Here is a 16,348-nt window from a genome sequence, read left to right on the forward strand (position 1 = left end):
ACCATTTTCATTTAGTAAGAATGGAAAGGGTTTATTTAGTACATTAAATTTTTAACAGGTCAATGACTATGTAATGTGAGTTTATTTAATAACCTTACTTTTGTTATCAAATATTGAATAACTCTAAGTGCAACAGACAATGGTCAAACACTGGAAAATAAAAACAGCAAAAACCAAGTTGTGACTGTATTTAAAATTATTTACAAAAAATGTGTTTTACTAATTTAAAAAGTATTTATTTAATTTATTTATAATTTAATTTTATATATTAGAATTGAATAACTTCTTGATCAGCATCGTACGTGTTATTAAATACCTTAAAAAAACAAAAAGATATAGGTCTAATAACATTAGATGTATATTTTTTTTGTTTTTTTCAGATATTGGAATTGTAAAGTTGTGTTGAGAAAGTTAGTTTATGTTCAAAATATTAGGTTTTTCTATCACATTATTTTAGAAATTTACCATTCCCTGTCTAAAGAAAATGTATTCGTTCAATTATGTATTGAAAAAAGCTCAATACTAGCTGTACTATTTGTTTGTAATTAGAAATACAAACATTCTTGTAACCTCAGAATACCTTCATTGTAGCATCAGTTTCTTAAATAAAACTTTTTGGTGACAAGTTCATGTTTTATGTACACATAAATCTTCGCCTTGCTCACAATTATTTAGTAGTTCAAGAGTGTCTCAGATCTTGACTGATCTGAAGTACTGTAGTTGTTTATTGTGCTAAACTCTCTGCTTTGCTATGTATTGCAGATCTGGTAGACTGCCCTGGTATGGGGTTCCCAGTACCCAAGGCAGCTCTAGATAGAGGAGGCAGACTACCTGGACAGACTGTACCTTTGACTCCGCCACCGCCACCCCCTCCACACATGGGGAGATTCACACCCCTCGCCATCAGTTCGCCTGTAAGTAGAAGACAATCATATTGTAGAAACATATAAAAAGCTATTTACTATACATTGAATGATGCCTGTTGGAAATCGTACGCACCATTCCTGTCCGAGGGTGCAGCGCACACGTTCACCCGCACCTTTAAATACAAATGTAAATAACTGGCTAAGACCAACTGACTGGCCTGTGCTTAGGACCACGTTCGCTACTGAGCGTCGCATATTTGCGACGCCGCGGTCATTGCCACAGACCGAGGTATACATTTGAATCTTACACATAGACCGGCTGTCACTTGGATAACAGTACACACAGACCACGGGTGAAAACCTGTAAAACAGTGATCATTTACATTGTAATACGCTACAATCGTGTTTGTAAATAAATAATGTATTCTTGCTTTTTGGATTATGAATAACCTTTTGTAATGTCGCATATTTGCGACGCCCGGTCTACAGCGAAGACAATAGTGAAAATTATCATAGTTTTCTTGAAATAGACCAAACGTCGCATATATGCGACAGTTCATTTTTTGTGTTTTGAGGTGAAAGTAAGTAAAATAAAAAACAGATTGATCAAGAACAGTTTATAATTGAACAAATATAAAAGCTACATAGGATAATTCAGCATACATACTGCATACATACAAACAGTGATGCAGAAAAGTAAAAACCAGTTTTTCCAACTATCATATAACGTCACCAATCATCATATCCACAGACCAAGCGACGCAGTTGTGCGTCAGACATCTCTGTAGACCACTGCAGGGAATTCAGTGCCTTCAAATAGACCGTTACAAAGATAAAAGCATTTTAATAACATTAGAACCCCGACGCAAATATGCGATGGCAGTCTATTATAATGTGACTAGCCGACGCATATATGCGACGGCAGTCTATGGATGGAACCCGGCCGACGCATATGTGCGTCGCTGGTCCACGTAAATGAAAAATTTCGTACTATTGCAGTAGCGAACGTGTTAGGACATATCAAACAGAGAGTAAGGGGTTAGCCGATAATACAGGACAGTGAATGAACTGCACTGATATTAGTGGTGACCTCAAACACCCACTAGTGGTGTTCATGACATCAATGTCATTAATTCATCATCTATTGCACTACCAACTGAACCACTAACTCACCAATGCTAATGACTAAACGGTAGGGTAATTATTTTATTTATTATTGAGCTGCTGTCTATGAACTATTAATACCAAATATTTCGTTCTTCAGGTGAAAGGAGATCCAGGAGTGTTAAGACCTCGTCAGCCAGTTACTCCTTTACCTCCGAATCCACTGGTAATATGTTACATTTATCTCGTTAGATTTTTTTTAAATATCGTTGTGTTGTATTGTTGATTATAAAGTTAAATCCTCCTAATGCAAATGAAGTAATAGATATCATTCGATCCCTAAAACCTGGAAACTCCTCTGGAAGGGATGAAATCTCATCAAAAACTTTAAAGAAATGTGCTGAAGAACTTGCCGCTCCCTTAGCCTATCTAATTAATTGTTCATTCCAGAGTGGAACATTTCCTGCAGTACTAAAGCTTTCAATAGTCAAGCCAATATATAAGAAAAAAGGAAGCCGGCACGATTGCAATAACTTCTCTATATTATCGACATTTTCTAAAGTAACAGAGAAGATCTTCTTAACTAGATTAAATCAATTCTTAGATAAAAATAAGATTATCAACAAAAATCAGTTCGGGTTCCGTTCAGGTTACTCCACCCTAAATGCTGTGTTCAGCCTGGTTACAGAGGTTTCCAACTCTCTCGACGCAATGAATCATGTATCCGGTTTGTTCCTTGACCTTACCAAAGCTTTTGATGTCGTTGACCACAACCTACTTCTAAATAAGCTGGAAAGGTTGGGTATCCGTGGAGTAGCTATGGATTGGATGTCTTCTTATGTTAAAGGGCGGAGGCAAGTTGTAGAAGTCCCTTACATTGATTCCTCAGGCTGTTTGTGTAGTAGGATATCTGATGAGCGTACTGTAAGTACAGGTGTGCCTCAGGGGTCCGTTCTTGGGCCCGTCCTTTTCTTAATGCTCATCAATGATCTGCCTCCTGTTGTGTCAAATTCAAAGTTACATCTGTTTGCTGATGATACTTCCCTCGTTGTCTCCAGTCAAAATCATGCACAGCTAGAAATCCAAACATTTATTAAGACATAAGACATAAGACATAAGACATAAGACATGTTTATTTCCAGTAGACATATTACAAATGTATTGGAAGAGTCAAACATTTTTCATGCAGAGCAGTTGTCAAATTAAGAAGTAAGTTACAAAGTGTACTTTGAAGTCTACGAAAAAAGAAAATTGCATTTTAAGTTATTTAATTAGTCTTAAACTAATATCACAGAGTTTATCACTATTGAGAAGTAAAAACAACCATTTGAAAGTTAGCAAAACATTACAAAATTAGAACAGGATGTACTACAAGGCATTAGGTGAAGGCATAATATCAAGGCATATTGAGAGTAGTTTTGTTTTCCAATGGCTATACGAGAACTCTCTACATGTTAATCCTCAGAAAACATCACTTTTAGAATTTTGTACACGGCAGAATTCGTCTAACCCATCTGAATCCTTAAATTTACCTGTCGACAACATGAACATTGTTTCTTCTTCTAGTGTAACATATTTAGGAGTAGTCATTGACAGCAATCTGAAATTTTCCAGTCAAATCGACAAAATTCACAATAGACTTAGTACTAGTGCTTTCCTTCTTCGTAGGCTCTCCTGTTATCAAGACAGACGCATCCTTCTGACAGCTTATTACGGTCTTGTTTACCCCTTTCTTACATATTGTGTGCCCGTTTGGGGTAACGACAAACTTCAGACTAAGAAAATATTCAAACTGCAAAATACCCCCGCCGCAGCAAACCTGCAGACTAAGCGAATTTCAACTCGTCTTATTACATTTTTGCTCAAATATTTCCATAAATAAGACATATTTTTTTTCCCTATTTAAATAACATTAGATTTAACGAGTGCTTAGGTTTGCTGCTACGGGGAAGGTAAAAAGTGTTTTTTGACTATACGTCAATAGTATAGGATGAAATAAATAAATTTGCCAAATTTTATCAATATACAGGGTGAGTTTCTACTGACCGTGTTAACTTCGCCAGTGGGTTCTACTCACTAAAAGGAACAAAAAAGTTCCTATAAACCCATGTCCGATTTTCGACCGTTTGGCTGTTTTGGGGGATTTTGTGTTTTTCTTATTTTATTAGACTTTGCTCCACAATTTATGTAATAAAAACTTAACCAATTACTTTACAGAGTTATAGTTAAAATCATTGGAAAGAACATTAAATTTGCTATAAATCAAAGGTTTAATTCAACAATTAAACCATTACATAGTCCACGTTATAACCAAAATAAAGTAAAAATGTCATTAAATTAATTAATTATGATAATTTTCATGGGCCTCCTTTGATACATAAACCTGCATTTATGTAATGTTGAAATACATAAAAAACTTGGCATTTTAATAATCTTTCAAATGATATGCTATTCAATACTATTATTGATATAAACCAGTGAGAAATTACTAATAAACTACAATAAAACACGGTTTACAGATTTTGTTTTTGCACAGTTTTACTGTTAATAATAATTACTGTATTCATCATGTTGGCATAATCTTGATTGGTAAAAGGCTCCATATTTTAATAAATGTTGAAAAACTCTTAATTGACTTGGAAATATAAAGTTAAAACAGCAAATTACTCAACAAGGTATGTTCAAGCAGCTGAGTTATCTAGCTATAGATGACAAATCAATAAAAGCTGACTTAATCAAGCACAAGGTAAAACTAATTACACAGCATTTAAGAATCAAACACACTACATCTTTGAAAATGTGAAAAACCTTGAGTTTATACATTTTATTAATTCAGATAATATTAATAAATATTTAAAAGTTAAAATAATGTACAAATTTTATCAGATAGTTCAATAAAATACATCATGGAGTATACAGTAATTATTATTAACAGTAAAACTGTGCAAAAACAAAATCTGTAAACCGTGTTTTATTGTAGTTTATTAGTAATTTCTCACTGGTTTATATCAATAATAGTATTGAATAGCATATAATTTGAAACATTATTAAAATGCCAAGTTTTTTATGCATTTCAACATTGCATAAATGCAGGTTTATGTATCAAAGGAGGCCCATGAAAATTATCGTAATTAATTAATTTAATGACATTTTTACTTTATTTTGCTTATAACGTGGACTATGTAATGGTATAATTGTTGAATGAAACCTTTGATTTATAGCAAATTTAATGTTCTTTCCAATTATTTTAACTATAACTCTCTAAAGCAATTGGTTAAGTTTTTATTACATAAATTGTGGAGCAAAGTCTAATAAAATAAGAAAAACACAAAATCCCCCAAAACAGCCAAACGGTCGAAAATCGTACATGGGTTTATAGGAACTTTTTTGTTCCTTTTAGTGAGTAGAACCCACTGGCGAAGTTAACACGGTCAGTAGAAACTCACCCTGTATATCCATAAACAAGTAAACTACAACAATTTTCATTTTCTCCATAAGAATAACATTGGAATTTTAAATTACACTATTTTTTAATTTTCTCCGTTACCGTTAGGCATACAACAGCGCTTCAATATACTAAATTATTTATTTTTTAAGCTCTACAAAACGGTCTAAAAAGAAATTGCAAAATTTTTTATTTTTAGGGTCAAAAATGGGAAAACCCCATTTTTACCCCATAAAACCCCCCATAAACCCCCGTTCCCATAGTCTGATCATGCTGGTTCGCGAACTCGTTCGAATAAACGTAGGTTTACACGTTTATACAAAATTTCATCGAAATCGGATCATTTTTGCTCGAGTTATCGTGCTAACGGACACATATATAAATAAATATATATATATATATATGAATCTGAACGATTAGTGTTTTTGGCCTCTGGGGACATCAAAATGAAAAAGTAAATCGGTCCCGCGCCCAGGTCTTACCATGAGACCTACGGTAATAGCTACTTCCCTATAGGGAAATTCGCTAAAAGAGCCATCAGATTAATCTTCAACCTAAAATATAGAGAGTCTTGTAGATCTGTCTTTCGTACAAATAATATGCTGACCTTCCCATCAATTTTCATTTTTGAATCTTTGACCTTCTTAAAAAAAATTCGACAATGTTTCATATTAGAGGGTCATCTCACCACAGCTACAATCTCAGGAGGAACTTTAACCTACATATTCCACTATCTCGTACCACTTTCCATAAAAACCAATCATTCTCCATGTGTATCCGTCTTTTTAATTCTCTTCCTAACTCAATCAAGGGAGAACATGATTTTAAAAAATTTAAGCCTGGTCTGAGGAAATATTTAGTTGATCAGGAATTTTACAGAGTTTCTTCGTTTTTAAATTGTAAATAGTTTGTACCTTTTGAAGTTTGTATCTTATTTTAATGGGTCTGATTTTACTTGTTTAGTTTTAGTGACTTTTGCCCTGTACATTTATGTATTATTATGGCAATAAAACATTCTGATTCTGATTCTGATTCTGTAATTTTTTTATTAGTAAAGTAAATCCTCATGATGAATAAAAGTTTAGGGCTTAAAGCTGTAAGACAATTGAAAACAGAAACTAATATTTTTAAATGTACTAAATGTATTTAGTTATCTTCCACCTATCAAATTTAAATTTAAATTCAAATATATTTATTCAAGATATTATTAACTGCTTGGCCACGCCAAGTTTACAAAACTTATCAGCAAGTGCAATTGATGTACAAACACACTATACAGTTTTTTCCTCTTTTTAAGTATGAATTTATATCAACTTACTAGTTTTAAGGCGGTTTGTGGTTCACTTATCTTCAAACTGAGTATACGGCAGCAAAACTTTAATTATCAATAACTCCATTCATTAATCATAAAAAATGAGAATTGTGAGTTGGTTTTACAAGCATCTTAATCCTTTATATACATGAAATTCACTTACTCTTACTCTTACTCCCATGACCATGGATTACCATGGATATCCTAGGTGGTATTTGGCCTTGCCAACATGCTGCCTCCATCTCTCCCTGTTCTCTGAATTTTCTTTCCTTGCTCCTAATTTTCGAAAATCTTTCTCCACCAGGTCCTTCTATAGATTCTTGGGTCTTTCTCGGGGTATTCTCCTGCTAGGTTTTGTCTCCAAACTTCTTTAATTAGTGTGCCATCTTCCCTCCTAAATACATGCCCAGCCCACCTTAGTTTTCCGCTCTTTGCTTCTCCTAATATGTCTGGGGAATGGTACATGTACCTTATTTCTTGGTTGTGCCTAATTCTCCATCCTTCTCCCTCTCTAACAGGTCCAAATATTTCTCTCAAAACTCTGTTATTAAATGAAACCAACTTCTTTTCTGTTTGTTTGTGTATAATCCATGTCTCTGCTCCATAAAGCAGGATTGGTCTTATGATAGTCTTGCACACTCTTAATTTTGCTGTACTTGTATGTGACAGTATTTTTATTAAAAAATGTTGTTTAATGCATACATGCTTCTATCTGCCAAATTTATTCTATTTTGAATTTCTATTGATCCATTACTTTTTGAATTAACTATTGAAAACCCAGGTATTTGAACTCACCAACTTAATTGAATTTATGGGTTTAGGACTTCAAAGGTTTTGGAAATTTGTTTGGCCAAATATGTGAAATTTACATTATGAAAATACAAATTTGAAGTTTTAAAAATGTTTGCCATGTAATATTCACTATCTCAATCTCAAATCAATGTGTTGCATTGCTTGAAGAATTCAATCTGTAAATCCTGATATACCTAATGGCCTTGAGACAACTCATAGATATAAAATAACATTCTCTATTCAGTGAAGGTTTCAATTAATTTAAATTTAATGACAATGTCTTAAAAAACAATAAAATTAAATTAGACTCAAACCCATTATGGTCCTAAAAAATAGCTATTTATTTATACTTTCATAGTTTCAATAAAATTTCTTCACACATTTTAAGTGTTTACTAGAGTTTAATCTACTATATAATCATTAAAACAGTTCTTGTATCCAATTTTTTTCAGGGGGAGCAACCGATGGACCCAGCTCTTCTTCCTAAGGTAGGTTTCAATCAATTTATAACACGAAAAACTAGATTGCATTCCCAACCGCCAATGAAATGTCTTCAAAAATTGTTATTACTAGAAATGTTATAAGTTGATCCAGTTCCTATTTTCAGATTCAAGAAGATCTGCAAAAGTTAGCGGAGAGGAATAAGAACTTGCAAGAGCTTGTCAACAACTTTAAGAGGATTCGTGCAACACTGACTGATGCGATTGATAAAGCAGTGAAACTCAACCAAAAACTGCAAAGGGATCTGGTGCGTTTCTTGTCTATTGATATACTCAATTGTATTTTAAACCAGCTAAATGTGGGGCTTATTAAACTGTACAAAGATTTCTCCATCAAATTCCAAACAATAATAATGGTACAATATTAATTTAATGTGGTGTGGAATTAGCTAATAACTTTAACCACAAAAAATCAATGCTCTGTTTATCAATTTCAATTGAGTTGAATATCAGTTTAAATCAGGTGTTACCATTTCATTTGGAAAGTTTTTGATGATTCCATTTTAGTTATTTTAGTCAAAGCTAACCTTAGGCCTGTGTGAACAGTGCGACCGCACAGGACCCCACGCCTCGGAAGGCAAAAAAAAAGAAGTTTTGAAAGCCTGTGAATTTTACGTGAATAATCACTGTTTCTCCCCATTTTATTCTGTCATGTTGAGTAAAAAATTGTGATTGCAGAATGTGATCACAATGTTACTCTATTTACAGGAGTTGTAGATTGTAAGATATCACCAAGGTTGATGCCTCAATGGCAAGAGATGATTTTGACTAATGTTAGGAAAAAACTGTATAGCAGATTATTATGGTTGTTGAAGCGATTGAATACTCACTACTCAGTCTTCTGCACTTCAACTTCATAAAGTATGCAACAATGGTACCAAAGTATACATATAATCACTCTGGTTTGAAAATTATAAAAACAAAAGTGTAAGAAAAGTTTATCTTTTCATGTATACATTATTAAGGATCTTATAAAAAAATTATGATTGAATTGAAATCTAAGAAAATCTCAAACACTTTAACAATGTATACCATCAAACATTTAATTTAATTTTTGTGTACAACATTCAACATTTATTCTGAGTTGGATACTGAATGTTGTATTAATAGTCAAATATACTGATTACTAGGCCTATAATACTAAAAATACTTTACAGTACTATGTAGCTGAAGCACACCGATAGTACCAGGGGCTGAAAACATTGAATGTAAGTGCTCCTTCTTTATACTTGTATTATCTTAGCGAAGTATTTTAGCGTTATTTAAACATTAAAACTCAAAAGTTTCTTAAAAGCTATACAATAATAATGATTCAAATTTGTTTACGCTCTTGTAGAAATCCCTATTAATATAAACATATCCATATAGTTAATATTTTGTATGAGCTTGTTATAATGTTTTAAGCTATTATTTTAAAACGTTTTTATTAGATCGCTTTCTTGTCCGGTACAAATTTTGCAATCAATTTTATACTAACTTCGGGATGAGCTAGAGACTTAAACTTGAATCATAGCTCACAAATGGAAGACAATTTAATATTATATCATTTAATTTTCATATTTCCCTTAGGCTACGCCCCATGGGCTTGTTTTTATAAACTCGCTTTCTTGCAAATTTTGATACTTCCCGATGAGCTAGAGACTTAAAACTTGAAACATAGCTCACAAATGGATGACAATGCAATATTATATAATTTAATTTTCATATTTCCCTTGGGCTACGCCCCATGGGCTTCCAAATTTTCCATGTTTACATATTGAAAGAATGTAAATATATCAATTAATTTAAGTCAGCTTTAAATATTTAAATTTTACAGTTCAAAGAGCAGAGGTTAGGATGTACAGGTTATGCTCCCAAGAGATTCTTTATACAAAAAAACATTTCAAAATAAAGACAAACAATCTGATTGCAGATATAAAGGTGTTTGTTAATAATGTCAATTGTTATTTATTTAGTATTCTATAAAGTAAACAATAAATTAAATAGATTGATATATTTATAGTTAGTAGGTAGGCTATACCATGGTGGGGCACACGGAAGATTTCTCAGGTGCCGTTTGACGTCACTAACTGCTGCGTCTGAAGAAACAGACAATTTTAAAATTTTTCTATTATTAAATTAAACTGTCATAACCTAACCAAACTAACCAAACGTGCTGAGAATGAAAAAATCGAATGAAGGTTTACTAATCTAAAAAATAGTTTTGTTCATAAAATAAAATTATATATGCCTAAAATTCAATTTTATAATTTTTAATTTAATTTAATTTAATTTAATTTTTAATTATAAAATTAAACTGTCATAACCTAACCAAACCAACCAAACTTGCTGATATGATCAAAAAATGTTGACAAAAAGTTTGTGCTGCCAGCGGGAGTTGAACCCGGTACGTTCGGATTGTCAGCCCGCCACGCTAGCCACTACACCACAGAGGCCGATGACTCAATGCCGTATCGTTGCGGTAATAGTGTTCCCTCAAAGTGACGTCAGCAGTTAGTGACGTCAAACGGCACCTGAGAAATCTTCCGTGTGCCGTTTCGGGCTATACCATAGACTAAGCAACACAAGTAGACTCCTCATCCCATTGTAAATTTTGAAGCTTGTTTTTTGAGTCTTGTTCATGTACGTCCACACTGATCGCTAGTGTAGACAACATTTTGTTTCTATTATTTTAGGGTTATTTTCATGATTTGTGCTTTACTATTTGGTCATATAACTAGGAGACCAGTTATTGTTTATGATTATATCGTTTTAGCGAATTTCCCATATAGGGAATATAAGCTATTACCGTAGTACTCATGGTAAGACCTGGACGCGGGACCGATTTTTTTTTTTTGTTTTGAGGTCCCTAGAGGCCAAAAACACCATCCGTTCAAATTCATATATATATATATATATATTTATATATATATATATATATATATATATATTTATATATATATATATATATATATATATGTGTCCGTCAGCACGATAACTCGAGCAAAAATGATCCGACTTTGATGAAATTTGGTAAAAACGTGTAAACGTACGTTTATTCGAACGAGTTCGCGATCCAGCATGATCGGACCATGGGAACGGGGGTTTACGGGGGGTTTTATGGGGTAAAAATAGGTTTTTCCCATTTTTGACCCAAAAAACATAAAATTTAGCAATTTCTTTCCAAACCATTTTGTAGAGCTTAAAAAAACAAATAATTTAGTACTTTGAAGCGTTATTATGCGCCTAATGGTTACGGAGAAAATTCCAAAAAATTGTAAATTTAAAATTCCCATGTTATTCTTATGGAGAATAAGTAAACTGTTGTAGTTTGCTTGTTTGTGAACATATTTTGATCAAATTTGGAAAATGTTTTTATTTTTTACTAACTATTCACATTTTACAAAAAAAAAAACAGTTTTACCCTCCTTGATGCAGCAAACCTAAGTACTTGTTAAACTAATTCTATTTAAATCAAGAATAAATGTTATATTTTTAAGTAGACATTTCAGTGTAAATCCAATCAGTCAAATGGAAATTTGCTTAGTCTGCAGGTTTGCTGCGGCGGGGGTATTATTAGGTTAAACGAGGTTTTAAATGACTGCAATAACAAGAAACAAATTGTAAACAAAACATAACCCCTATAGTTGGATGTACAGAACTAACAATAAAATTGGCTTCAGCTGTTCCATTAGGATGACTAATCTACTAAGGGAGTATGTTTTATCTATGGCTATACATTCAATCTAATACATAATTATATGAAAAGAAACTCAAATAAACCTTACATTTCCCACATGCCTGTCTTAATCTGATATAGATGTTTGAAATAGATTTAACATCCACACACATTAAACACTAAAAAGTAGAAAATAATTTATAAATAAAAAACTTTTTTTTAAAACAAAACGTTTTCAAACACACTAAAAAGTAGAAAATAATTTATAAATATGTGGAGAGTATAAATACTTGTAAGATTTAAAACGAAAAACGTGGGGTGCATGCTATTGATAAACATTAGTTCAATAGGTGAAGGTAATTGTAAATTATCTATTGCATGCACCCCACGTTTTTTCGTTTGGAATCTTACAAGTATTTATACTCTCCACATATTTATAAACTATTTTCTACTTTTTAGTGCATTTAAAAAGTTTTGTTTTAAAAAAGTTTTTTTTTATAAATTATTTTATATTAGCCTAAATATTTAGTTTAAAATGTATGTAATGGATATACTTTTGAAAAATGTAATTGATTTGTTACAGGTACAGGACTTAATTTGATTGAACGTAAATACTCAAAACTAATCATGAATGTAAACAATTAATAAATGATTTCAATGCATGTTGTTAATTTCATTAAAAAATATTGAAGGTCTCCAGCACACACAAGAGCTATTCAAAAAGTAAAGAACTTTTGGAATAAAATATTAATATTGCATGGTCAAAAAAAGTTGTATTATAAGAGACTACTAAGTTTTTAAAAGAGCAACTAAAATACTACATTTCTACCTAGTTGCCAAACAAATTGAGGCCCTTATGACAGTATTGGGGCTAAATTTGATATTTCTTTGTCATAAAATTCTGCCTCCTGTAAGCTTAGCCACCCAGTGACTCGCCTTCAACAAAGTGCTGTGCTGCTAAACAAGAATTCATTTTGAGAAAAAGTGTAAGACATTTGTAGCAAAGTGTGGGCTGTATAGTTGCTAGTGAAAACCCCCCATATGAATGAAGCAAAGAGATTTTGTGTCATTTGCTTTATGAGGGTGGTCATTGTCATAAAAACAAATTTTGAGACATTAACTTTATTTAAGCTATTTTGAAACTAAATCTCCATCTTTTCAACAAAACATTAATTGACTACATTGTTTTTTTATACTTCACACTTGACTTACGCAGGCCCACTTTTATAAACGAGCAGACTGGGCATTTGCCCAGGGGCAAATTGCTGGAGGTTTGGGGGTGCCCACCGGGTGCCCCCCAACCACTGCCCGCCCGCACTGGGAAAAAAGGGGGCGCTGCTTTTGAGTTTGCCCAGGGCTCCACTGACACTTAACGCGGCCCTGGACTTACGTCAATAAATTTAATTACATTTACAAGTCAATGGCAAACAAAAAACATATAGGACTGCACCTTACCACTTGAGGTATTTTCAACTGCAGCACTAATTTTGATAGCTCGCGCCTTTTGGCGTCAGATGGGAACGTTCCTAGCTTTCTGAATAGCCTAATTAAGCCTTATTTAAGACTTTGCTGGTAATATTTGACTTTTTCGACCAATAAAAAGTTTATACAACAATCAATGTGAGGATATAATTACGGAAAGTAAAAAAAAAAGATACGTCTTATAACACTTAAATAAAACATGTGTTAACGCTTATACTGTTACTCACAAGACGGTAAATATACAAAAAAGATGGTAAGTGGTGATCGATTTCGATTGGACACTCCAATCATCATCAGACCCAATAGGCGAATGACAAGAATCTTGAATGGCGTCCCTACTTATATTGTATAAAGTGGGAAGAAAGCTGTGTGTTATACAAGGAGCCTAATTGGAAGAAAAGGAACATTATTGAGGCTTTGTTTATTTCTTTGGATAAAGATTCATTAGCCAACACATCCATTGACATCAGCCCTGTTTATAATACGTTAATAGAGAAAGAAATTATAGGATGCATTGACAAATCAAAACAAAAGAAGATAATGCCATCAGCTGATCGAGATAACAGATCCTCTCCTCTCCCTCCCCCCCTCCACAACCGGGGTCGTCAGTCGTGGTTAGGCGCTCACAATGTTTACGTGAGAAGACAAAATAACCTTGAAAACACCGCACGTTTTTTATTGGTGCGGCGAAACGTCGTAGTTGAGAACTTTAGTCTGTGATTTTATCTTTAGTTTTATTTTTATTTTTGTATTTTTATCAGTGTGTACGTGTAATGAACTGTGATATGACAAGGACTGTGTTCTCCTGATTTCAATAAGGTGAGTGATGCCCAAAAATATTTATCATACTGAAGAAACAAATTGTAAACAAAACACCACCTCTACAGTGCACCGGACAGAACTAACAACAACATTTTTCCATAATAGAATGAGAAATCTACCAAGGGGTTTTATCTATGTTTACCTTTGTATTGTTATCATGCAAATAATGTCATGACGACAAATAAACCCAAGAGTCCCATGTTAAATTTCTAAAAATTTAAATTCACGTAGAGAAAAGCCGATTTGCACCATTTCAGATTCCTTCAAACCTTCCTGTAGTTGGTTACTATTACTGTGCTAAATTTTTTACGGATCGCTTCAGCCGTTCAGGAGAAGTAGGTGGAAAACAAAATGAGCAGTGTAGTATAAGAGCTTCGTTTGCTTTGCTCTCCGCTCAAAATATGACAATGAAAATGTCCGTTTTGAAGGAATCAATTGTGTTTTTCATGGATACCCAGACTTCTCACAAAAGATGAAGATCACAAAGGAAATATAAAAGTGTTCACCCTTCCACTGCTGCATCTCACAACCTGTCACCACCTTTAGGTTAGTGGAAATTATTACATATCATAAAGCTTATAGCTTAATACTGGGTTATTAAACATCATAAAGTTGTCATCTCATTTCATCAACACTGTCGTTTGATTTGTCGCAAAACTCTCTCTATCCAGTATGTTATATAATATCCATTATATTGTTCTGTAACACTTCCAGCTTACTTGCCATAGAGTTTTGTCGACAATAGCGATCAGTGTGTCACCAACATGAACTAGACGCAAACTGGCTAGGTAGCTGAGTGGTTATAGTGCTCGCCTACTAATCAAAAGGTTGCCGGTTCGATCCTGAGAAACGTTCGTAGCTTTTTGATGGTTCGAAACTGGACCCAGCTGTTCCTGATCATTGGGCTTTAAATAAATGATCCTGGCTAATGAAAAAGCTGATCTTAGTCAGTAACAAAGCTACACAGATCATCACACACCATTCTACACTCATCCTTCACTCATATTTGGGTTAAAATACGCACCTAAGTGGCGTCCCCATCTTAATGATTGATAATTGATAATTGAAAAAGCGAGCTTCAAAATTTACAATGTGACGAGAAGTCTACTTGTGTTGGTTAGTCTATGGTTCTACATTAATAAAGGAGACTTTGTTAAAAAAATCGTATTTGGTTCAAATAAAAAACAAGCAACTAGCTTAATTACCTTGTTGTCATTTTCTGTCAAGAAGAAACTTAACATTCTTCTTGTATTTTATTTTATTGGTTTCTATAACTAAGGTAAGTACAAATAATCTAATCCTATAAGCTAAGCGCGTGTACGGACAAAATTTAATTTTCGCCCACAGATTTAAAATTGCGTTTGTTATTATGGGGTATTTGGCAACGAGAAATTGATTGGAATCGGTCACAGGGCTGGGTGTGTATTAAAATGTTTTTTTTGTATCATCTAAAATTTGTTCACCATGGTTAACATACATAATAAATATTTTTAATTTAGCTGAATAACTTATCTAATAAATTTAATGTTTAATTCACTTCGAGCAAAGCTCGGTCTCCTAGTACTGTATATAACTTAATCAGTTCAGTATATAAAATGAATTTATCTTTGTGTCCTGTTGGTCACTTCATTTTCACTGTATTAAACCAGTAAGATAATCAGCTGAGTAAAATTATTATTACATCCTGAATTGACCACAGTAAATAAAACACATTCATCTACATAACATCAACACAAAAAGAATCATTTTTCATGTAAAATTATCAGTTAAAACTAGTGTTATTCAGTAATAATTTCACTTTAAAGTTTGTGATAAGAAAAATATTAATTGACTGTTATTATTTCAAATCTGTGGCAAGTATTTAATTGTATGATTAGTTTTGATAACATTTCTTTGATATGGTAGGTACTTACCTAATATAGCCTACTTTTGTAAACAATGTTTGCTCTACCAGGTTAATTTATTCTGCATATTCTCTTATTCACTATTTTTTATTTTATTTTGGAAATTACTGAAACATGCGGCATATTTTTTACATTTCATCAACAATTAGATTCAGAGCACATTGAACCCCATCCCTTTATTTGATTATAACTGATGTTAATATTATATTATTATTCCTCCATTCCTTGCACAAAAAGTTCAATTTATTATTTAGTAAGTTTTTATTTTCGATAGAGACACTTGCAGATAAAACGAGTATATGTAACGAGTAACTAGTGAAATGAAATATTTAAGGTACAACCACAGACAAGGGAATAAGTATACTCTTGATTAAATTCCATTGTCTTTGGTCCAGCTTACTAAGAATCTACTCACCTCACCCCAATATATATCTGATATCAAAGTATACCTCTACCTTTTTAC

General features: G+C 32.9%; 1 protein-coding gene across 1 annotated transcript in view; it reads left to right on the plus strand.

Moving 5' to 3' along the window:
* Positions 1 to 12,339, plus strand: part of LOC128989804 (uncharacterized) — a 37,606-nt gene extending 25,267 nt beyond the window's left edge. The window contains exons 21-26 of the mRNA XM_054411859.1: positions 763 to 914; positions 2,131 to 2,196; positions 7,972 to 8,007; positions 8,127 to 8,267; positions 9,177 to 9,227; positions 12,261 to 12,339. Coding sequence (XP_054267834.1) covers positions 763 to 914; positions 2,131 to 2,196; positions 7,972 to 8,007; positions 8,127 to 8,267; positions 9,177 to 9,203 — 422 coding nt within the window. The 3' untranslated portion in view covers positions 9,204 to 9,227; positions 12,261 to 12,339. The remainder of the gene's footprint in view (positions 1 to 762; positions 915 to 2,130; positions 2,197 to 7,971; positions 8,008 to 8,126; positions 8,268 to 9,176; positions 9,228 to 12,260) is intronic.
* Positions 12,340 to 16,348: the final 4,009 nt, after the last annotated feature.

This window comes from Macrosteles quadrilineatus, unplaced genomic scaffold (assembly GCF_028750875.1).
Source record: "Macrosteles quadrilineatus isolate MER2022 unplaced genomic scaffold, UCM_ALF_1.0 Scaffold_3__2_contigs__length_128488019, whole genome shotgun sequence".
NCBI classification, from domain to species: Eukaryota; Metazoa; Arthropoda; class Insecta; order Hemiptera; family Cicadellidae; genus Macrosteles; species Macrosteles quadrilineatus.